Genomic DNA, 23,241 nt, shown 5'->3' with positions numbered 1-23,241 from the left:
TATGGCCAAAATCTTGTGATTATACCTCCATATGGTTATAATACAACAGCAATAATAATAATTAAATAAAAACAAAATAAGAAAATTTTCACTGTAAATTTTAAAAAAGTAATTGAGATATAATATAGTAATATTTATTTTACATTACAACTGTAAAAATTACAATATTTATGGCTGTCTTAATATCTTCACTTTTGAACGTTAAACTTTTATATTGAATTACAGCCTTTTAGATGAGCACACTAAGCCATATCGCAATTTTGGTTATATTTTGATCAATGGTGCAGCCCTAGTTTAAACTGGGATGTATTTATATTTCTTTATTGAACTATCAGGAGGACACACCTAAATAAGAGAGCCTGAACATCCCTAACATGTCCAAAAACGAGTGGAGAGAACTGCACAAAAGCTCTGTCATACGAGCAGCCCTTCTCTTCCTGCGAACAGCTGAGGAGTTACAGAGGCCTGGCGTTAACCCAGCGTTCAGATCGCCACATCAAATATTCAACAGGTGCCTCTGAACGTGAGCTTTTTGTGTGTCTGAGACGGTAAGAAAGGCTAGATAGACGAGTGTGTGACGAGAGAGTTCATTTAATTTTTGCTTATGGAAATCTCCAAGGAAAGCCCACCCATCTGCACGTATCTGTGGAGGGTCCGACCACAGGAGAACGAACGTGGACGCATCTGAATCGGTGAAGCGATGACGTAGAGAGGTGATGACAACTAAAGTGTGGCTAGTACTCGACCTTGTTGACCTCCGTAGTTCTGCCTCACGGAATCAACAACAGAAGAAATGTTCAAGAGGAAGAGAATGCTCAAGGTATGAAGCAATCTGAGAGCAAGGAAGATTCAGTGTTTGAATGTGGAAATATTTACCTAGTTGGCTTAGGGTTTAATTGGTTGGCTGGGTAATGCATTATAAATTTGAGTGCTTTTATGTTTTTAACATGTACGATTTGAATCAGCTGTCGAGAGCAGTCTTCTGTGTGTTGTGTTCAACAGCGTCTGTCAGAGAAACATAAACCAGTCATGGAGAACATGTATGAGGTTACCACAAGAGAAACGGCATGGATTGGCCGGCTTTACTGACTGGTTAAGAAGGTTTGGTAGACTAGTGCAAGTTATGCCTACTTTATCGTACAGCAGAGAAGAGATGTTCTAGATGGACGTGGTTGATTAGCATGTTTCCATCCCAGGTTTATCTCAGGTGAACCCGTATGCCAGCCGTCAGGTGTGTCGTTTGCTGTAAATCCTACAGCAGGTCCGCCAGGTGCGTGTTTGCATAACATCACTGCGGCCTTGGTTAAAACCAGCTGCGTTTACCGTCGCTACACGCAGTAATACCCGCAGCGTTGTATGAGGAACACTTGAAGGTTGAAATGTAGTCTTTATTGTGGGTTGAATAAAAGCTTGCTGCCTCTTTGGAGATCCAGGCGTGTTTTGTTCGGCACCGTTTCACAGCTGGACGGGCAAGTCTCGTGGTTTCAGCACACAATATGCAATGAAACTTGGACCAGTGTATTGATTTGAATTAGCATTCAGCATAGATATTTATCAGTTTGTCTTTGAGCAAGTAATATTTTGATGTTCTTTTAATTAGTTTCAGGGTTTTTTTAAGCATATTATGCTATATAGACTATCGTTCAAAAATCTGTGGTCGGTAAGATTTTAACAAATATTTATAAAACAAGTGTCGTGCTCATCAAGGCTCCATTCATTTGATAAAAAAATACTGTAAAACAAATAATATTATTACAATTTAAAATGGCAGTTTTCTATTTTTGTGTAGTTTAAAATATTATTTATTCCTGTGACGCAAAGCTGTCTTTGAATAGACAGATCTAAAGAGCAGATTTTCTAAAATACTAATCTTTTGTAACATTATAAATGTCTTCACTGTCTCTTTTGATCAATTTAACATGTCCTAGCTGAATGAAAATATTATTTCAAATCTTACTGACTCCAAACGCTTCAACTGTACTGGACTTCTATATTTCTTTGAATGTCAGACCAGACCTTTCAAGACAGCTTAAAATGGCATTCGCAACATATTTAGCTTCTGTGATGTGGTGTATTTCTGAGTGAAACACAATATTCAGAAGGGAATACTTAAGCAAGCATGACTATTACTGTTGCTTTTCCTCATGGTTAGGGATTTGACAAACCCTGAGCCATATCTAGAGACCAAAATATCTTGGGCCAATAAGCAGCCATCCAAAACACCCTAGCAACCACATAGCAACTTCTTCTGCAGCAAGCATTATTCATATTTTCCTTCTGTATATATGTTCTAAATGATGTTGGTTGTTATCATATTTCCCCATCCTTGATGTCAGCAGAAAGTAATTTCAGTTGGAGAAATGCATTTATATTTTTATGAAAGATTGCTGAATCATATTCAGTAAGACCAGGGGACATTAAGAATGTAAATGGGGTCTGTTTTTATTTATATTAAGGTAATGGAACAAAAATAGTTTTGACAGTAAATGTTGTCAGTTTTTAAGAAAGATACAGGATAGTGTCTAAAAATGCTGCTTTTGCTGCAGGAATGTTGACTACCTCAATAACCCTTGTGTCAGTCAGGGACAGAGACGGAATGCTGCCTAATAATGACTGACAAACAATCAGTGTGACTCCAGTTAATATCTTCAGACATGCCTGTGCACTGCGGTGTAAGTGTGCAATATATTTCCACTGATTTATAGGCGAGACATTGGCAGGCAGCTCTTCTCACTGTCACTGATTTGGCCGACATCTCTCCTCTGAGATCTCAGCTGATCTTCAAGCCGTGTGTTGTGAGGGCCGAGATTTCATCGGATTGAGGAATGTGTGCTCAATTCAAAGCCAAATGGAGAAGGTGGGGTTCTGGAAGCAGGTTGGGTCAGAAGAATTTTTTTTTTTTTCTTCTTTTTTAACTTATCAGGGGCAGGGCTGTTATATTTTTGAAAATGTTTCTTTTTTATATTACTTTCAATTATTCCTAAATAGTATTATAATTGTAAAATGGCCAATTGTTTTTTTTGTTTTTTTATCTTTATTTTTAGTAATTTAGTAGTTGTTTCTAGATTTACTTTCTCTATTTTTGTATTTTATATATATTTAATTATATTTTATTTTGTGTGTGTGTGTGTGTATGTATATATATATATATATATATATATATAATTTACATGTTTTAAATTATTCTTTAAAAAGTTATTTTGTTTGTATTATTAGTAAATGGCAAGTTAAAGTTTTTATTTTGGATTGTATTTTTAAATTTTAGTTTCAGTTTTTCCTGTTCATTTAATAGTTTTTATTTTGTTTGTATTTTTGGAAACCACCTAGGTTTTGTTTGGTTTTTATTGCATTGTCAGTATTAAAAATAAAATAATAAAATACTATGCATATTTTATTATACAAGATAATTTTCTCAGTACAGTTTCTGTGTTTTTGTTTATGTTTTAGTGCATGTTTATAGCTTTAGATTACTTCATTTTTACTTATTCTTTTTAGTGCTAGATTTCTTCTTCCTAGTTTTTGTAACAGTTTTCATTATCAATAATAACTCTGATCAGGAACTGTGAGGCTTGTGGTCAGGTAGAGGTTGACGGAAGTGATTTTACCTTTTGAGGCCAGTCTGTCAGTGTTTTCAGCTTTGCTTCCTTGTCTCCTCTAAGAGTTGCAGCATGCAAATCCAAACACAATATTTGTTTACACGACACCAGTGCTTTTGCTTTGCATTCTGCTTATTTCTAGAAGTAAGCACACATACTGAGGGGTTTATTGTTATCTTTGAGATTATATAGGAACACACTAAGTTCACACACATCTGCTTGCTTAACAGTACAGTATAGGTTTAATTCTTGTTAAATATGCTTATGCACTACTGACCATCTCTAAAGGTTTCTTGTCCAGGGGAGAGCAGCTAGCAATAAAGGTAAGTTTGACAGAAGTGTCCGACACCTCCTTTCTCCCATACTGCCACACGCACAGTGCTTCAATCAATCTGATCATCGCCTCTAAAATGATTGGCTTATCAATGCGCTGGCCTTTCCTAATTTGCCATCCCTTTGCGTGAGAAAACAAGGATTGCTTTGGGTAAAGCAGCAGGCAGATCCACTCTTGTCATCCCTCATTCCAGTGTTTAAACTCATCCGTGACTGTTTGGTGTTGTGCAAACCTAAAGGAGGACTGCAGAGATCTGTGCTTCCCCCGAGGGGTTCGGGGAAGTGCTGTCTCGCAACCAAATGCTCCCATGGCAGTGTTTCCATCGAAACTGCCTGTCAGGTGGATGAAACTCAAACAGTCATCATGACAGGTCCGCTGTTATCAGAACTAATCTGCATGACTGAGCCATAATTCACCGGGGCTTTTATTCATCAAGGACAGTTTTTTTTGACAGAAGTTTTGTAATGCCGGAACTCTAAAACTGAGTGACTGCTCTGAACTTTTTAGAGCTGTACGTCACGTCATATTTTCTAAGAACATCAGCTGTAAGCTTGAGGCAAAGACAGTAAAATGAAAGTCTGTTGAAAACTACATTTTGCTGTTTAATGGAAAATCAGTTGGCATAAAATTTGATTTTGCATCAGATATTTTAAATGAGATAATTTTTGATAAAATGATTGTTGCTGAAGTTTTGGCCTTTTGTTTTGTTCTTTTTATAATCTAAAGTGCCTTTTATTATTTGTTTATGTTTTTGTAGGTAAATACTACTAATAATAATCTAAATGATCTCTATACATCTCAATAAATATAATTAAAAAAAAATCTCTCTCTCTCTGTTTTACATATCTGAATACATATATTTGGATTTTATTTTTATTTATTTTAGATATTTATAAATATAAAAATGCTATTTCTGAAGTGTATACACAGCATTAATAATAAAAATTTAAGTTACACTGTTTTGATAGCCCACTAACTACAAGTAACTTTGCATCTACATGTCAAGTAATTCTCATTAATTTGCAACTAAATGTCTACTAACTCTTGAGTAGACTGTTAGGTTAGGTTTAGGGTTAGAAAATAAGTTGACATTTACTTGCAACGTTTCTCATATGTTGTATGTTGTGGACCCATCCAAATAAAGTGTTAGAAGATATTAAGCAGACAGTCTACTAATACTCTTAATGACTGCTAGCTGACATGTAGTTGCAAAGTTACTTACTGTTAGTAGAATGTCTAAAGTGGACTATCAAAATGAAGTGTTACCAAAATGTATTATTAGAAGATTCATATTTTTATGCTCTTATCGCTTGCTGCGCATCGCTGTCGATCACAAATCTCATATCTGATACTCATTTTGCATAGAGGTTTAAAAATGGCCACTTGGATCACACACCAGTGGTCAAAGTGTGAAGTTTGATGTAAACGCTTGGCTTTTATTCTAAATGAGACCAGAGGTCAGAAGACAACTGTCCCGGTCGCTTCACAAGCTGCTTGCTGCTCCCTTAGTAATTTTCTTAGTTTGATTTGAACATTAAAATCAAAGTGACCTGCTTGAGACCTTATAAATCCTCAGAGAATCATCTCCGTAATATCACTGCTGATTTAGGATTTCTAATCTATTTTCTCCGAAGTATGTTGATTGTCATTGAATTCAGATGATGCATACTTTAGCTCTTGAAACAGGGATGACTTTGATCTTTGTGTTGTTGAATGAACCCATCATAAAAACGGTTTCTTCTATATTCTCATTCCCTGTCCTTCAGGCTCGAAGCACTGATAATCTGGACAGTTCTGGGGAGCCTGGGACCCGATCGGTGGGAACCACAGCCAACTTGAAGGGGAAGATGAGCAAAAGGTGAGAAACTGCATGTCTCTCCATCAGGCTTTATGAATTTTTTTTTAAACCTAATTCTCTGTATTTTATTTAATTTTGAATTATGTTACAAAAAAAAACAGTAACAATAATAGTGCCCTATGATAGGTTTGATTTTTTTTTCAGAAATTGTTATCTTTTAATTTTTCTGGTTTCTGTTTTATGATTTAATGCAAATCTTTTAAATTGCAGTCAAATGAAATTTTGAACAGTTTCTTTAATTTTTTGACAAACGATGTTCTACACAACAGATGTTAATTATGAAAAATCTTATTTTAAAATAATGTTTCAATGAGTGAGCTAGAGCAGCTCTGGGGATGAAGTTCAAGTCCTCATATAAGATGCCAGACACTGAAAACACCACAAGCGTCACATGTGCTTGAGTTTGTGTAGTAGACATGTATACTTCATATTTCAATAGCAGTCTTTTAGCAGTTTGATTGTGTATAGCATTTTGATTTATTCATCCAAACTTTGCCAAATTCCTTGACATTCCACATTACACAGTAAATTCCATATTTATGACTGGGTTCCACGATTCTGTCCTTGTTTTTTCTCATTGGAAATCATAGGGCTCTATTCTAAAGCACCTTTCTTAAAGGGGTCATATGATGTTGCTAAAAAGAACATTATTTTGTGTATTTGGTGTAATGAAATGTGTTTTTTCGCTTTCACAACGAAACACAGCGTCACACACGGCGGCCTAGAGTAAGCAGCGGCGGCATATAGTGAGCAGAGGCCGGGGTCTCCAAAGAGAAAGGAAAAATTTTAATCGCATCATATGACCCCTTTAACTAAGGTTCCCACCTTGCAACCACACCCACTTGAATTGTAACCAGGACCCTCAAACTCAGGTGTAGACCAAGCAACTGAAATGAAGAGTAAAACAGCCTTAAAGGTTTTAGACACAAAAGTGATGGGCTATATTTTGGTTTAATAGTTAATGAAGTAAAGGGCCATGTTACTGTCAGCATTGCAGCTCAGAAACTGAGTTCAGCTTCAGGTTTGTCAAGCTCTGAACACACTGTAAAACAGGAAGAACTGAATTTCACTTCCCCCTGAAATAACTGATAATGGGATGCAAAGTTTCCCTGTGGTGTCCTTATTGAAAGCTGCCCTAGAGAGTTTCTACATTCGGTGGAACTTGAAAATACAAACTAGAGCTGAAGAAAATGTACATAGTAGTACTGTCCTAGGCAAAACTCAGTGTTAACGTGTGGGTGTTTGCCAGAGCCCTGAGAAGTCTTTAGGATTTTTTTTTGTTTCATTTCGTTGTTTTCCAGATGAAAATCCTAAGGCTGAGAAATAGTCATAGTGCTACTTGCTAGAATGACTAATTTGATTAACCGGATAAGTTAAACAGTTTTAAACTTTTCTCTATTTGTAACTGATAAACATACAGTATATGATGTGTTAACTCATCATTTCATCTATTGATTGTGTTTCCAGGCTTTCTGTTGTGAAAGGTCACTTCCCCAAGCTTGTTGACTGTGCCCACTTTCACTATGAAAATGTGGACTTCGGTTCTATAGAGGTAAGATTTTGTCTTATTAAGCAGAAGTTTGTTAGCTCTCCACTAAAATTTTATAAAAAAACAAATGTTTTATATCGCCCAGCCCTACAGGTCACATTTGTTTGCAAAATTTGATATTTGCTGGACATTTATGCTCTGTTTTATAATAAATGAATATATAATAATAATTTTTATTTTTATTTTTGTTTTAAATGTATTGATTTCATTTATTTATTCAACTTGTTATTGTTTTGATTATTATTCATATTATTATTTTGCCCAAAAGAAGGTGTTTTACATCAGCAGCACAATTATGATACCTAAAAATATTGCCTATGTTGGCATTAATGCTTATTTATACCGTATTTAGGAGTAAAAAATATTATTTACCAGGAATGAAGTAGAACAAGATTTAAAGCTATGACGTTAATATTATGTTGGTCTGACCAAATGACCTATAGAAATGTGGTTTCATTTTTACATTTTGATGAAAGATAACATGCACTGATCAATTGTGCACAATAAGACCAAGGACATCTACTTACAAAGTATAAAAGTTTTTTGTGTGTGTGTGTGTGTGTGTGTTTTAGTCATGTACATGTTCAGTTGTCAGTATGCATCATGTCAATATGCAGCACAGTTAGAGTTAGTTTAGTAAAAAACAAGCAGATATCAGCATACAGCCAGATCATCTCCAGGGATGATACAGACCCTTGCTTTGTGACCTTCAATAACACACACACACACACACACACACATTCAGATTCTGTTTGTGTGCTCTGATAGAGAAGAGGAAACAATTACTTATACTTGATTCACAGATACACTGCAGTATGTCAGAGCTCTTCTCATATAAACCGCCGACCAAGCTTGTTTAAGCTTGTCTAAAATCTGTGATCCATTTAAGAAGGTTTACAGCCATAATGATAGACATTCATTCTCAAAATGTAATTCAGTGTCCCTGTGGCATTGTTTTGTGTGTTTGTCCTGCATTTTGTGTTTATAATGGCAGAGATCTGTACACACACACACACACACACACACACACTGGAGCACCTGGAGCGCACTGACCGCACATGACTGGAGTGGGAGTCCATCTCATTAGTGTTTAAACCCCCTGAAGACAAAAATAAAAGACCTTTACATGTTTTTTTTTACTCTGTCCCTGTGAAGCAGAAAGGGTCTCTGCAGTTCTTCTGTTCTTTGTGCAATTGCTAATGCAATACAGTATTTTTTGGCCATGTACCATACTAGTACCATGGTTCTTTGAAATGCTACGGTACACTACATGACTATGGTTATACATATTTAAATGCTCTCCAGGGCTACATTTGTTTGATTGTTTACAATTTAAAATGATGTTAAATGTTTTCTGTTTAAATATATATATTTTAGCAGTCATTCTTCAATGTCACATAGTCCTTCAGAGATCATTGTAAGATTGATGTGCTACTGAAGAGACATTTATTAGTATAATCAGTGTTGTAAACAGTTATGCTGATTTATACTTAATGTCTCCTTGCTGAATAAAAGTATATATATATACTTATAAGTATATAAGTATAATTAATATCTAAAAAAACTAAACTTACTGTCCCGGTGTCCCCAGACTTAGGAGTTTTGTATAAAATAGTAAGTAGCTTTGGATAAAAGTGACTTTTTACATCTCAGCAATTACATTTATTGTCAAAGCAATGAGGAAGTTTGCATGCTACATGGACATGAAACAGCATTTTGGTGACTGAATTATAGTGAAGGGATGTTCCCAGCTTCTCATAAACAGTCATGTGTTTGAAAGTAGCTGTATCTCATCAAATTTGAGTAACAAGCAATTTTCTAGTAATTTATCTGTCCAGACTGAAAGCGATATTAGAATCAATGCAATTCAGGACATGTTTTGGTGTTTATGTTGTTACTTTCAACTCGTTTCAAAATGTCAGAAAAATGAAACTTGGAAAGTGCAACCGAATGCCTTTAGAAATTGGATTTACACCCTGTAAACTCATACATAAATGCACAATTACGTTGGGATGCAAGTGCATGATAAATGTAACATCCATTGAGATGTACTTTTCCAATAATAAACTTGTCAGATCAGGATCAGTGAACACAAAACCAGCCTAATTTATGCAACCAACTGTTCTTCCAACGTACCGTGTGGTTATAGTGAAATATGTAGCCTTAAATGATGATGCAAGACTGTGAACATTCCCTTTAAATGTTTGTTTATGTGTGCTTGAACTTCTTCGCACCTTCATGAATTAATGTCTGCTCTTTACACCTTCAGCTTCAGTTTGCCAACGAGCAGAGCGATGCCAGCTGGACCTTGGGCAGTGCCAAAGATCTGGTTTTCCTCGTGCAGGTGTCCTGCCAGGTCAGTGGGCGCACATGCCCCAGTCAGCGCTAATAATAGCCACAAAAATGGCACAAAAAAAAAACACGACTGACCGTATCAAACGTGAAAGAATTAAGTGCACTACACATCGTTTTGCATCGTGCATCTTCCTCTCTTCTGTTGGTATGTAATTTGTTGACTTCCCCTTCCTCTCTCTGCCCCTCTTTCCCCAACTCTCTCTCTCTCTCTTGCTGAAATCTAGGGTAAGACGTGGATGGTGCGGCGTTCATACGAAGAGTTCCGGACGCTGGACGCCCATCTGCATCAGTGTATTTACGACCGCCGTTACTCGCAGCTCTTGGCCCTTCCTGCCCTATGCGAGATCGGAGACCGGGTGGAGGTGAGCTCAACTACGCTGGATAAAAATTGTTTTCTTTTTCTTATTTAGCGTCATCGTAGCTCATGTCGTACCGCTAACAGAGTTAGCTACACTGTATTGAGGTCGTCGGCCAGTTATGTAGGTTGGTGTCCGGATCATTAGGGACAGTGCTGAGAAGGAAAACACTTAATCTTTCACGTCACTATTATTATTTATTTTTTTTTTTATTTATCATGTGATTATTTTAAATCTGGTAGATTCTAATTACCATTAGATACAAAAGTTTGGGTTCAATAAGATTTTGTAGTGTTTTTGAAAGAAGTCTCTTATGCTGAGCAAGTCTTTGTTTATTTGATCAAAAATACAGTAAAATATAGTATTGAGAAATATTACAATTTAAAATAACATTTTTCAGCAGTCATTACTCCAGTCTTCAGTGTCACATGATCCTTCAGAAATCATTTTAATATTGTGATTTGCTGCTCAAGAAACCTTTTTTGAATGTTGCTTAATAGTTCTTAATAATTCAGTGCTTAATAGTTTTGTTTTGTTTTTCTCCGAATTCTTTTCCTTTGATGAATACAAAAGTTCAAAAGAACACTTGAAATCTAAATCTTTTAAAACGTAAATGTCTTAAATGTACTAACACTTTTAATAAATGTATTGCATCCTTAATAAAATTAAAGTATTCGTTTCTTTACTAAAAAATCTAACTGATCTGAATCTTACATTAAAAAAAATCATTTGAAAAATAGGTGAGACTTTCAATTGAGCTTAACATGCATGTTGTTCACGCAGATCTTCACGCCACTGTTGTCGGAGTATCTGAACTGTCTCTCCATGATCGTGGACAATAAGCTGAACTGTGGGCCGGTTCTCACCTGGATGGAGGTGAGAGAAAAGCAGAGCAAAGATGGGAATGCAAACATACATTAGAGTAGATAAGAACTGCAATTTGGAAGTATGTCGAAATTAAACTTATTTATAGGGATAGTTCATCCTCATGACTTTCCAAACCTATGTGTTTCTTTCTTCTGTGAAATATAAAAGATATTTTGAAGAACGTTGGAAACCAAACAACATTGGAGCCCATTGACTTGTATTGTATGGCGTGATGAAAACAGACATTTCTCAAAATATCTTCCTTTTGGAACGACATAAGCATGAAATTATACATGTATCACAGGCGATCCCAACACACACACTTTTTTGTAAAAAAAAAATGGCAGAATCTGTTTTGCTAAGATACATTTCATGAATTTTGCTTTGAGATTTTGGCTACCTGAAGTCATGCAATATTACAGCTAATGGATTTTCATGCTCTCTACAGATTGACAACCATGGCAACAGGTTCCTGCTGAAAGAAGAAGCATCTTTAAACGTCCCTGCCATCGCTGCTGCTCACGTCATCAAGCGCTACACTGCTCAGGCTAGCGATGAGATATCTATTGAGGTACTCAGACCACTTATTTTTTCGTTGATATATTTCCTTTTAAAATAGGACTTTGAGATGCGACATATGAAAGCTTCTAGTTTTTTCAAAGCTCCTCAGTGTTGTACATCAAACTACTGCATAAACTCCAAACTCTTCCAGAAGACCTTGTACCCAGTTTGAGTTCTGTCTTTTTCACATCCTGTCCTTATTCTGCACATGCATGCACAGCCTGCCTGGTCCTGGGACACTGTTTCGTACTCTGCTCTTCCTCCTCCTCCTCTTCCTCCTCCGTCATGTCTATTCCTGTCCCCCCTCCCTATACGCTGCTCCATATACAGCGTCACTTTCTGGGCCAGAGAATGGGGTGACCCAAACTTAGAACACATTGAGGCCCCTTTTCTCTCTATTTCTTTTTGTCTCTCTCTTTCTTTCTTTCTCTCTGTCTGTCTGTCTGTCACATTTCACTTCCTTTGCATACATATGACATCATTTTTTAAACTGATCTATCTAGCTAGCTTTAACCATATGGCGAGAACATAAAAACCTCTCTGAAACCCTTTGCAACCACCTAGAAATGCCTTATGACTTTGCCAAGCACTTTAGCAAACACTTAGTAATGCTGTATTTGTCTATCTGTTTGTCTGTTGAATTTTTATATTTAGGCAAGGCTTTTAAAGCCAACATCAACATTTATTTCGACAAACTTTTCCTTTTTGGTTTCTCTCTTGTTCTTTTTCTCTTTTCTCTCATCTCGGGCTTAATGCTTTCTCTTTCTGCTCTCCACTGAGAGATAGGAACTGATATTTTTTTGCCTTCCTCTTTTTTTTTAAATTTGGTTCAAAGTATATTTCGGCACACAACAGTGCTTTTGAATAGAGATGTTCATCTGATTGTGACTGGATGTTGTTGAGAATATATGAAGTGTTTTGTCTGCAGTGCACATACAGTAATTGCAGCTGTTGACGTGCTTGTGGTTGAAAAATATGTACTCAATCATCATCCTCTTCTATGCTAATATACTTTTATGAAGAGTTTTTGATGGTTTCAATGGACAATTAATTTGCATGTTTGTTACTAGATGTGTGTGTGTGTGTGTGTGTGTGTGTGTGTGTGATGTTTTATTTATTTCAAGATCAAGTCTGTTTGCATGCTAATCGCTTGCATGTGTCTTTGTTCCTCTTTCTAAAGGTTGGTGATATTTTGTCAGTGATTGACATGCCACCCAAAGAGGACACCACGTGGTGGAGAGGAAAGCATGGATTCCAGGTACCAGTTCCAGGTTCCAGGATCTGATTTGGGCCATCTTCAGTAACACTGTAAACTTTGAGCCCAGCTTTCCCCTCTTTTTCTTCAGGTTGGCTTCTTTCCCAGTGAATGTGTGAAGTTAATCAATGAGAAGTTGCCGGTCAGTGCTCCTGTCAGTAAGCAAGGTACCATGCACATGGTCTTCTTCAGTATCCAGAGATCAGGATGGTTCTGGAAGTAGAAATGTCTTTTAAAATCTCTATAGCAGTGTACTTCCAGAACCAATATTGCTGAAAAAGTGTTCTGTCATTTTTTTAACTCTTCTTGCTGGTTTATCAGTGCTTCAGTACACATGATTTGGTTGTTCATCTTTATTGGCTTTTTCAGAGGTGGATGCTTTGGGCTCCAAACCTGGCATTAACAACACGACTGGGCCTTCCTCTCCATCATCAGGTATCACTGAATAATGTTTTTTTAAACTTTTCAGTAGTTGTAATTAGGGCTGGGCATAGTATTAAAGTGCCCCTATTATGCCATTTATACGGTTCCTAATATTGTTTTGGGAGTCTCCTACAATAGGATTACATGCATGTAAGGTCAAAAAAACGCTTTCGTTTTCTCAAAATATGCATTTAATATCACCACATTTTCCAGTGATTCTCAAACGATGCGTTCGAAGCAGTTCAAAGATTCAGTCTCTCTAAACCCCTCCTTTCCTGCTCTGCTCTGATTGGTCAGATGGCCTAGTCTGTTGTGATTGGTCTACGGCGTACAGCACGTTTCGGAAACGATACGCCTATTTCAATAGTTCTGTATTTTGAACGCTCTATAGAAAATATAAACATCTATTATTTATCATACTTACAGGTTGTGATTCAGTGGAGCAGCTGGTCCAAATAAACAGGATACTGATCCATCTTTCAAGAGCAAACGTTTTGTGAATCCCGCGTTGAACTCCCTGAAATTAGAGAAGCAGTCGTCAGTAGAATTGCGTGTTTGTGGGCAGGGTCAATTTGTTCGCATTGTTTACATTCACATACAGCTACATTACACACTGCATGAAAGGCAATATTGGAAATGGCATAATAGGGGCACTTTAAAGTCACAATGAAACCACAGTCAGATCTTTTCTTCTCTATTGTGACACAGCCGAGTGTAGCAGTATATCGAAAAAGAAAAAAATGTAGGACAGGGATGTGATTCTGTGCATCAGTTGTTGATTAGATTGTACTTAAATGTGGAACCAGATAAGAGCAAACTTGCAGGAGCAGGTTTAAGCAGATTAGCTGATTGAAGTCCTGCATACATCATAAGAGAAAGTCTGTAATTTCCCTGCAAGATCAAGTTATGGCAATTTAATTAAGCAGTACGATTTCAAAACATTTTTTAAAAAAGAAACTTAGTCATATAAGAATTGTTCAGAATAAGATCTGTAAAATGCATTTAGAAAATAGATTTCATTTCAAGCCGTGTTTAAATACTAAATACCGCGTTGTAACTGCATTACCACCTTGGATGCACTATATTTTTGTATAATTCACAGTCTGGAGTCAGTTACTCCGCTTATATAACACTGTCAATGCACCACAAGACATTTCAGGTGTTTTATTTCAAGACATTTTTGAATGTGTGTGTGGCTGTCTGCTGCATTCGGCAGCAATGCCTATACTAAAATTTAACTACTTCAAAAATAATGATGCTACCACCGCTACTGAGAAATGTCCACAGCTCTTAAATAGTGAAACTGTTTTATTAAGTCACAAGTTTTGTGCAAGTGAGTGTGTGCAAGTGAGTGTCTGCAAGTGTGTGCATAAAAGAGAGTGAGAGCAGAGATAGAGCATGCATTCCATAGATAATAAAGGAAATTGTCATATTTATTTCAATGCCTTTGTGGTTTTTAGTTCTTTCGCTGTGGTAAGCTGCAAGTGTCTTTGAAATAACTAAAATAATTTGGTTAAGTATACAGTGTCCATATTGAACTGTACTGCGGTCAAGAAACTACTAAAACTACTTTAGCTGTGCATTTACTGAAAAATATTGCCAACCAATCAGAATCAAGCATAAAATAGTAATGAAATATTACAATTTAAAAGAACTGTTTTTATTTGAATATATTCAAGTGTAGTTTATTTCTTTTCAACATCATTACTCTAGTCTTCAGTGTCACATGATACTTCAGAAATCATTCTAATTTCCTGCTAAAGAAATGTTTCTTTAAAAATTACATATATTGCTGGCCCCAAACTATTTGCACCAATTCTTGAAAAACCTACATCGGTCAACCACTAATCATGAATAGCTGATATATCGCCCAGCCCTAATTGTTTTTTTCTTAAAAACACATGCTTTTGTTACTTGATGTTCTAGTGCAGATGATATTAGCATGGCTGCTGTTTTCAAGGTTATTTTTTATGGCCTTGAAAGGCACTGTAGTCAAAACAAATTTGTATTTAAGATTTGAAGGTTGTTGTTTAGTCTGCTAAGCATGACAGCAGCATTTAATGGTAAATGTATTAGATGCATTTGATGTTTCTGTCAATTGTGTTCCCTATCTTTTTCTCTCAGTTCTTCATCCTTGGTTCTTAAGCCTGGCTGGTAACAACTTCAAAGGGTTTACCTAAACTAACATTTCTGTATCCGCCTTTTTCTAACGCCTTCTATCCTTTGAGACAAGCATTTGTAACACGTATTGTGGTTGTTTATACAGCAGGCAGAGAGAGTGTGGGAGGTTCGGAGAGGATGAGCTTGGGTGTTGGAGGTTGGAGACACAGCAAAAATGTTGTATAATTCATTCAAGTGCTCATGTGGGCATCATTCTGTAGCATCTGCTGAAGAATTACAGGCCTCTTGTTGTATAAATGAGAATCTGTTAGTAGGCTGTGGGGATTGATTTTGGTTGTGCCTGATCCATGTTATATTGAACGTTTTAACACTGTGTTCTAACCAGACACGATGTGACAAGATTCCAACAACAAACAGTGGAAATGACTAGACAAAGGCAGTGGAAAGGAATGTCTAAATGCAGTATCGCTTATCACAGAACTTTTTAGGAGATGTCTTGATCACGTCCGGTTAAGCCACGGTGATGTTCATTTCTAAAAGTGCTGCTTGTTAGACTGCATTAATGACTTGCATAACCGACATGTTGATGTCTACACTACGGGCTTTGAAGGGCCCTCATTTAACCTGTTTAACTGTTAACCTACATTTGTTTCATCCAGGTCATTGACCCTGGGGTTTGTGAAGTATCTATAGCAGTGGTTCTCAACCATGGGGTCAGGACTCACTAGGGGGCTTCAGCACACTTCCAAGGTCCCGCGAGGCAGATTAAAATTATTTCAAATAAGACAAAACATAGATTAAAACTGCTAAAAATGAAAATGTCAGCAAAATCATATTTCTTTAAGAAGTTCCTTAAATTTTTGTTTAAGAACCGGGGTTTTAAAACCAGAATATAAGTGTGATTTCTAGACCTGGAAGTCAGTTTTGTCTATTAAAAATTTTATTGAGTGTAAATTGCAATTTGTGAGTAAAAAATTATTGTCAAAACCCTGTAATCACAAACTAGAAAACTCTTATAAATTCATAGGCAACAAAAAGTGTAAACCCTAATTTAAAGAACATTGTTCTTAAAATGACATAATTTTATTATTTAGCTATTTATAATTGTTTATGTTAATATTACCAATCCTAGTTTCTCTAAATAAATAAAAAAAGTTTGAAAGTGAGCAGCTTTGAAATATGATTTAAAAAAAAGGTTGAGAACCACTGATCAATAGCTATATCACCTACTCAGAGTAACATGGTTTTTAGACCTACGGCTGATCTGCTCAAATGGAACACAACCTGCAGGAGTTGTAAACTTCATAGATTAGAGCTTACTGATTGGCTTTTTAGATATTTTTGGTGTGGTTTTCTTCTCTCAATGGGTCAGAGTGCTCATATGGAGAATTCATTTGTACGTTCAAGTCACCTGTTAGTGCTCTGCAAAGTTTGCAGGCTTCAGATCATTTTTTTAATGAGATTATTTCGAATAGGGAGTGTATGAGGCCAGTCAGCCACCATATGAAATTTGTAGCATTTGTGTAGCATTTTTCAGCCTAATATACCTCAGGAGTTACTAAGCCGTTTAGAGATTTATAATCCCATTTATTTACATATTAAATGTCGAAAACGTCATAACTAAATGTTTATGGGGTTTTAAGTATAATGTTTTATATTAATTTAAATGTAATAATGTATATTTTGCATAAATTCAATTGGATGGATATATTATATATATATATATATACACATTTATAAATTCAATATATTATTTCATTTCCATTTAGTTTGTTGAAGTATTATATTAACTCAAATTAAATAAAACTAAAAACTTAGTTATATTTAGTTATAAACTTATATAAAAATTTTATATTAGGTTATTATTATATAAAATAAAACTAAAAACTTAGTTATATTTAGTTATAAACTTATATATAATTTTATATTAGGTTATTATTATATACTTAAACCCCCATCTGTGTGTACATCAGGTGTTGTCTGTGTTTGCAGGTATTCCAAATGAACACATTTTGTCACATTTTGTGTATTTTTCAGATATTCCCTGCTGAGTGTGTAGGGAGCAGTAAACAATATGTGGTGTGTGAAAGCGTGCAGTCCATATTGTAATTTGCCTGAGTAGCTCTCTGTCGCCCCCTTTTGGCAGTGTCTAAGAAACACGGCAAGCTGATGGGCTTCCTGCGCACCTTTATGAAGTCCAGACCCACCAAACAAAAGCTAAAGCAGAGGGGAATCCTGAAAGAACGTGTGTTCGGCTGTGACCTCGGCGAGCATCTCCTCAACTCTGGCCAAGACGGTAAAGAAACAGAGTATTTTGTTAATGTCCTTCAAGATGGGAACATTGCAGAAGGTCTAATTTTGTGATATTTGTGTGATCAAACTTCAGTGCCACAGGTACTAAAGAGCTGCTCAGAGTTCATAGAGAAGCATGGTGTGGTGGATGGCATCTACAGACACTCTGGTGTGTCCTCCAACATACAGAAACTCAGGTGTGTCTGAAAATCCTGCCCTGATTTACTTTTCAGGATTTTAAACAATGTACTTCCTTCAAGTTTATATAAAGGTTTTCACGGATCACTCCTTTATTCTGTGCACACTTAAAATTATAATTTATGTACATTTATGCTCTTTATATGCATGACCATGAATTCTGTTCTCATCCTGATCAGGCACGAGTTTGACAGTGAAAATGTTCCAGACCTGACGAAAGATGTGTACATGCAGGATATTCACTGCGTCGGCTCGCTGTGCAAACTCTACTTCAGAGAGCTGCCCAATCCTCTGCTCACGTACCAACTCTACGACAAGTTTGCTGTAAGTAATTCTGGCTCTAGCATAAGTTATATTTAAACCTTCTGCAAAATTTGGATTTCAGAAATATTTTTTAACCGTGGTAATATCATAGTATCGTAAATCCTTTCCTGACTTTTTTTATTTTTTATTTACATTGTGTGTTCTGTTGTTTTTGTTCATGTTAGAAGATATTTTTTGTGTCAGTGTGTATCATAGATTTCTCAAAAAGATTAAGCAGCACATCTATTTTCAACATTGATAATCATAATAAATGATTATTTAGTAGCAAATTTGCATATTAGAATGATTTCCGAAGGATCATGTGACACTGAAGACTGGAGAAATGATGCTGAAAATTCAGCTTCGCATCACAGGAATAAATTACATTTTAAAATATATTCAAATAGAAAACAGCTATTTTAAATTTTAATAATATTTCTCAATATTACTGTTTTTACTGTAATTTTGATCAAATTACTCATGTTACTAAGCAAGCTGTATTTTCCTGTCTGTCCAGGAATGTATGGGAGAGATGACAGAGGAAGAAAGAATGGTGAAAGTACATGATGTTATCCAGCAACTTCCTCCTCCTCACTACCGGTAACCCCAATACTTACTACTCATGCATCACAAGTAGCGTCATCTGTCATTGAAAGTGTGACAGAAAGAGCAGTGTTTTCTGGCAATAAGTGATATCTTTGTGTTTGTCTCAGCACTTTGGAGTACCTCATCAGACACCTGGCCCATTTGGCCACCTGCAGTGGAGAGACGAGCATGCACATTAAGAATCTGGCCATTGTCTGGGCCCCCAACCTGCTCAGGTAACCCCGAACATGGAATTTTAACTACATAAATATTAGTGACGCACAATGTGGTGATAATATCCATTTCAGCCAATGTCCACAATATTAAGGTGTATATTTTCATTTATTTTATTTTATTTTGTACATTTTATTTTTTATATATCATCATCAGCCTGCTTAGGTTGATATTGGAGACAGTTAAAGGGATAGTTCACCCATAGATGAACATTCTGTCATCATTTAATCACCCTCAAGTTGTTCCAAAAGAAGATATTTTGAAGAACGTTGGTAACCAATCAGTTGACGGTAGCCATTGAGTTTTTTCCATATTATGGAAGTCAATGACTACAGTTAACTGTTTGGTTACTAAGATTCTTTAAAATACCTTCTTTTGTGCAAACTCATACAGGTTTGGAACAACTTGACGATGAGTAAATGATAACAGAATTTTCACTTTTTGGTCATATCAGAAAAAGTGATATGAATGATCATTGATTATCAAGAATCCAAAATATCAGTATTTTTTACTGCTGAAAACACTTGTATGAGATTTACATTCTGTCATCATTGACGTTCTCACTGCAGCTTAAGCATTTGTGTTGTGGGTTTTACTAGTACAGGCTCAGGGTTCAAATTAAAACACATGATTATGAAGCAGAATCTGCTGTTGTTTTGTTTCAGATCCAAAGAAATTGAAGTAGTGGGCTTAAGCGGTGCTGATCCATTTAAAGAAGTGCGCATCCAGTCCGTGGTCGTGGAGTTTCTGCTCGGCAATGTGGAAGTACTGTTCAGTGACTCCTTCACTTCTGTTGGCCGTTTTAGTGCAGGTATGTTGAACCAACAAATCTGTCTCTCTATAGATGTTCACATTCATCAGTAAACCACTCATTCAGTCCGGTGTCTTCAAACAGCACTTTCATTAAACAGTCAGTGATGTTGGTTTTGTTCCAAAATCTAGTGAGCTGCCTACTTGAGCAGTATTGTAATGCATCATAGCCAAAAAGTAGGCATTTTAATTATGCTGCCTTCAAAGATACAGTACTTTCTTTTGGCAACAATGTTGTATCCTTCAAGAAGAAACCAATTCCGTAATGTGACAAGCTCAGTGACAAACTTTTAGTAAGGATGCTGCTTATGCAGACAATACACAATGTTTTGGAGCAGAGCTGTCTGGTAAACCGTTACAGTAGAACAGAGAATGTGTTTAATAACTTGATGCTCTGATGCAACTTTCGGGCCTTAATTTCTCCAGTGTTTTCTTCCCTTCTGAGTTGCAGCTATTCTTGTTTTCATATTTAACAGTGATACGTGACTCCTACAACAAGGCCTGTGCACTCCTCTCTTTTCTTTTTCATCCCTTATGACACAACATGAAATACCTATAATAATCAACAAATTTAATATATTAGGGCTGGGCGATGTAGTTAAATTATTGCACTATTTTGCAATGATATTATAATATTTTGCATTTTAATGATATTTTTCTTGATATTTACACTACTTTTCAGAAGTTCTGGATCAGTGTGAATTTTTTTTATACTGTTATTCACTGTTATAACTTTTGAGCAACAGTATATGAAAATGAAAATACATTTTTTTTTTTTAAATATTCATGTTTTATGCATAATGAAGAATCATTTCAGCCAAACTGGCACTGCTGCCATGTAAATTAATACTGTTTAAATAAAAAATAAAGCGGGAAAAATCTAGTTAAAAAAAGAAAAAAATCTAGTTAAAATGATCACGGCATGTTTTCCACAGTTTTGCACAAAATTAACCAAAAAAAAAAGGAACAGTTAATCATTTTTATTGGTATCCACCAATATGGAGTATGCATACTTACAGTAATATTTACTTGAATATGTTTTATTAAAGCATTTTAAGTTATGTAAAATGCCACATGGGGACCTCTGTGAATATTTTTAACTCAAAATCTGTTTTCTTTTTTTTTTTCTTTTTTTTATGAATGATCAAAACACTTCCAAACGTTGTGGCAATTTAGTGAGTTTTAAATTTAGAAACCCTATTAAAATCTCTATAATATTGCAAATTGCAATACGATGGAGGTGAGGTTAAATTAATTTACTTTAAAATTATTGGAAATAAATTATAAATATTGAATATGTCTCCCAGCCCAGTTATTTTCATAAGTAAGTCTCTTGTGATGAGCTTGGCTAACACAGCACAGTGGAACATGTTTACAATGGCCTCACCCATGTGTAAGTGAGGCTTACTGAGAGCGAGCTGTGTGTTTCCATAGTGACAAGAGGGGCGGAGCACAAGATCTCACGCCAGCCCCGAACACGCCTGGTTAGTCTTCGGGAGGCAAGGGGGGAGTCCTGTTTGACTGACCCCTCTTATCTGGACCCAGAGCTACGACGCTTCTCCATGTTATGAGATCCAGACTGACCCTCTACAGTGGACTCTCAAATCACAATATGTTCTACCAGGAAAAACCTGGTCAAGCCAGCTTAAGGGGCCATACAGACAGTACATACTGCTGAGTTAAAAACTCCCATGTATTGTTTTTGAAAAATCAGTAAGACTTACATAGACATCCATTAAAAAACTCAGGTGTGTCCTGTGTGAATGGCTCAGCTTGGAATATGATATCTGGTTTGTTGCTATTCCAAGGTCTACCAGGTCAAAATCAGGTTCATCAGTTGTTTGACCAGCTGATCAACCATCTAAACCAGCTAATGACCTTAATTGACCTGCTAGAAACCATGCAAATCTTTTTTTTTTTTTTTTAGCAGGGATCAAAAAGATACCATCAATGTTCACGTTTATGAATGGATGGATGGATGTTTACACAAGAGTGTGGGCTCAGTAAGATTTTTTTTGTGGAAGAAATTAATACTTTTATGCAAGGACACACTAAAGTGATCAAAAGTGATAGCAAAGACATTTATAATTTATATTACATAAGATTACCATGTTTTTTAAAAAAAAGTTTCCACCAAAATTGTAAGCAGCACAACTTTTTTCAACATTGATGATAATACGAAATGTTTATTGAGCTGTAAATCAGCATGTTAGAATGATTTCTGAAGGATCATGTGACACTGGAGACTGGAATAATGATGCTGAAAATTCAGCTTTGCATCACAGGAATAAATTATATTTTAAAATGTACTAAAATAGAAATAATATTTCACAGTTGCACTGTTTGTACTGTATATTTGATCCAATAAATGCAGTCTTGGTGAACAAGAGTTCTTTCAAAAATCTTACCAAGCCCAAATTTTATAACCATTTGCTTTATATGCCATTTAAGCTATGTCATTTTCCACATGGATGGACTATTTTGAGAGCTGTTTTTGTCGAGGACAGCTATAAAGACATATTTTGCCTATGTAAACGCCATGTTAGAACTGTACAGCACACAGATGGATAATATATAAGGCAATAAATCCTTTTGTTGACATTTATTAATCTCTTTTAATCTTTTTATTACTTTTTTGTGTGAGAAAGTATTAATATTAGGCAAAATGTTTATGGTTCCTATTAATTGATCTTTTCATCTATATAAATTTGATTTCATTAAGTAGGACATTGAGGAAAATCATTAGGTAACATGGGTAAATGGGATGAATGTTAAAGTAAAAATTTGAGCTATAGAGTGTCTGTTTGCGGACTCGACTCGGAGACATTAACAGCAGGTAAAGTGTCTTTTAGTTTTTTTTTCTGTATGTCAGCTTATGTTTTCGTGTTAATCATAGGTTTCTTCTAAAAATTAAACCCAAATATTGCTCTTGAGCAAACAGCTTTTAAATGTTATGCACAAGCATTACAATCTTTCTCAAAATGCAAAAACGTTATACTTTTGCAGGCTTTATATTCGATTTATTTCTCTACTCGTCTGATGTCCCAGACTTTACAGGCTTGCTGAGGCCCAAAAAAAGCTCTACGCAAGTACAAAATACAAGCGTTCCTAGATATGCAAGCTCAATTACAAATCATAATGCATGTATTATTACGCACTGAATTCTCAACATTGCTAAAAGAGGCACTAAAAGGTGCATTACCTGACTTGACTAAGTATTGCAAATTGTGCATGTTAAATCTGAGTAAGCACCAGCAAAGCATGTGCATTTGTGTACTTGCGTAGAGTTCGTTTCTGGCCTCAACCACTTATGTTTTTGTGAACTTCCAGTCTGTTGGCCAGCCCATGTATTTCTTCTACGAAGCTTTTTGCAGTAGAGCTGTATGGACTACGGAAGCTTTGGAGGAGCTGATGTTTTTTGTTGATGTTTAGGTGTTTTTCCGTTTGCAATGTATCATGTTGAATCCTGTTTGTTGTCAATTGCTGTGTTCTTCGCTGCAGTATTGCATTTACTCGCTTTTGTGCTTTGGATTAATGGATCTGA

The 23,241-nt window shown here is 35.9% G+C and overlaps 1 protein-coding gene across 5 annotated transcripts in view; it reads left to right on the top strand.

Annotated features, from left to right (window-relative positions):
* Positions 1-23,241, top strand: part of LOC107666809 (rho GTPase-activating protein 33-like) — a 58,796-nt gene that overhangs the window by 28,181 nt on the left and 7,374 nt on the right. For 3 of the 5 annotated variants that reach the window (XM_016458264.1, XM_016458261.1, XM_016458265.1), the window contains 15 exons: positions 5,697-5,788; positions 7,256-7,340; positions 9,607-9,693; positions 9,917-10,054; positions 10,832-10,924; positions 11,364-11,486; positions 12,657-12,734; positions 12,823-12,898; positions 13,101-13,166; positions 17,422-17,571; positions 17,662-17,764; positions 17,945-18,089; positions 18,586-18,668; positions 18,782-18,889; positions 19,553-19,698. In XM_016458264.1, coding sequence (XP_016313750.1) covers positions 5,697-5,788; positions 7,256-7,340; positions 9,607-9,693; positions 9,917-10,054; positions 10,832-10,924; positions 11,364-11,486; positions 12,657-12,734; positions 12,823-12,898; positions 13,101-13,166; positions 17,422-17,571; positions 17,662-17,764; positions 17,945-18,089; positions 18,586-18,668; positions 18,782-18,889; positions 19,553-19,698 — 1,573 coding nt within the window. Of the gene's footprint in view, positions 1-3,884; positions 3,920-5,696; positions 5,789-7,255; positions 7,341-9,606; positions 9,694-9,916; positions 10,055-10,831; positions 10,925-11,363; positions 11,487-12,656; positions 12,735-12,822; positions 12,899-13,100; positions 13,167-17,421; positions 17,572-17,661; positions 17,765-17,944; positions 18,090-18,585; positions 18,669-18,781; positions 18,890-19,552; positions 19,699-23,241 lie in introns of all 5 variants that reach the window. The other 2 variants (XM_016458263.1, XM_016458262.1) reach the window with 2 other exon arrangements.

This window comes from Sinocyclocheilus anshuiensis, unplaced genomic scaffold (assembly GCF_001515605.1).
Source record: "Sinocyclocheilus anshuiensis isolate Anshui unplaced genomic scaffold, SAMN03320099.WGS_v1.1 scaffold267, whole genome shotgun sequence".
NCBI lineage: Eukaryota > Metazoa > Chordata > Actinopteri > Cypriniformes > Cyprinidae > Sinocyclocheilus > Sinocyclocheilus anshuiensis.
This window is presented reverse-complemented; position numbering and strand designations above follow the sequence as displayed.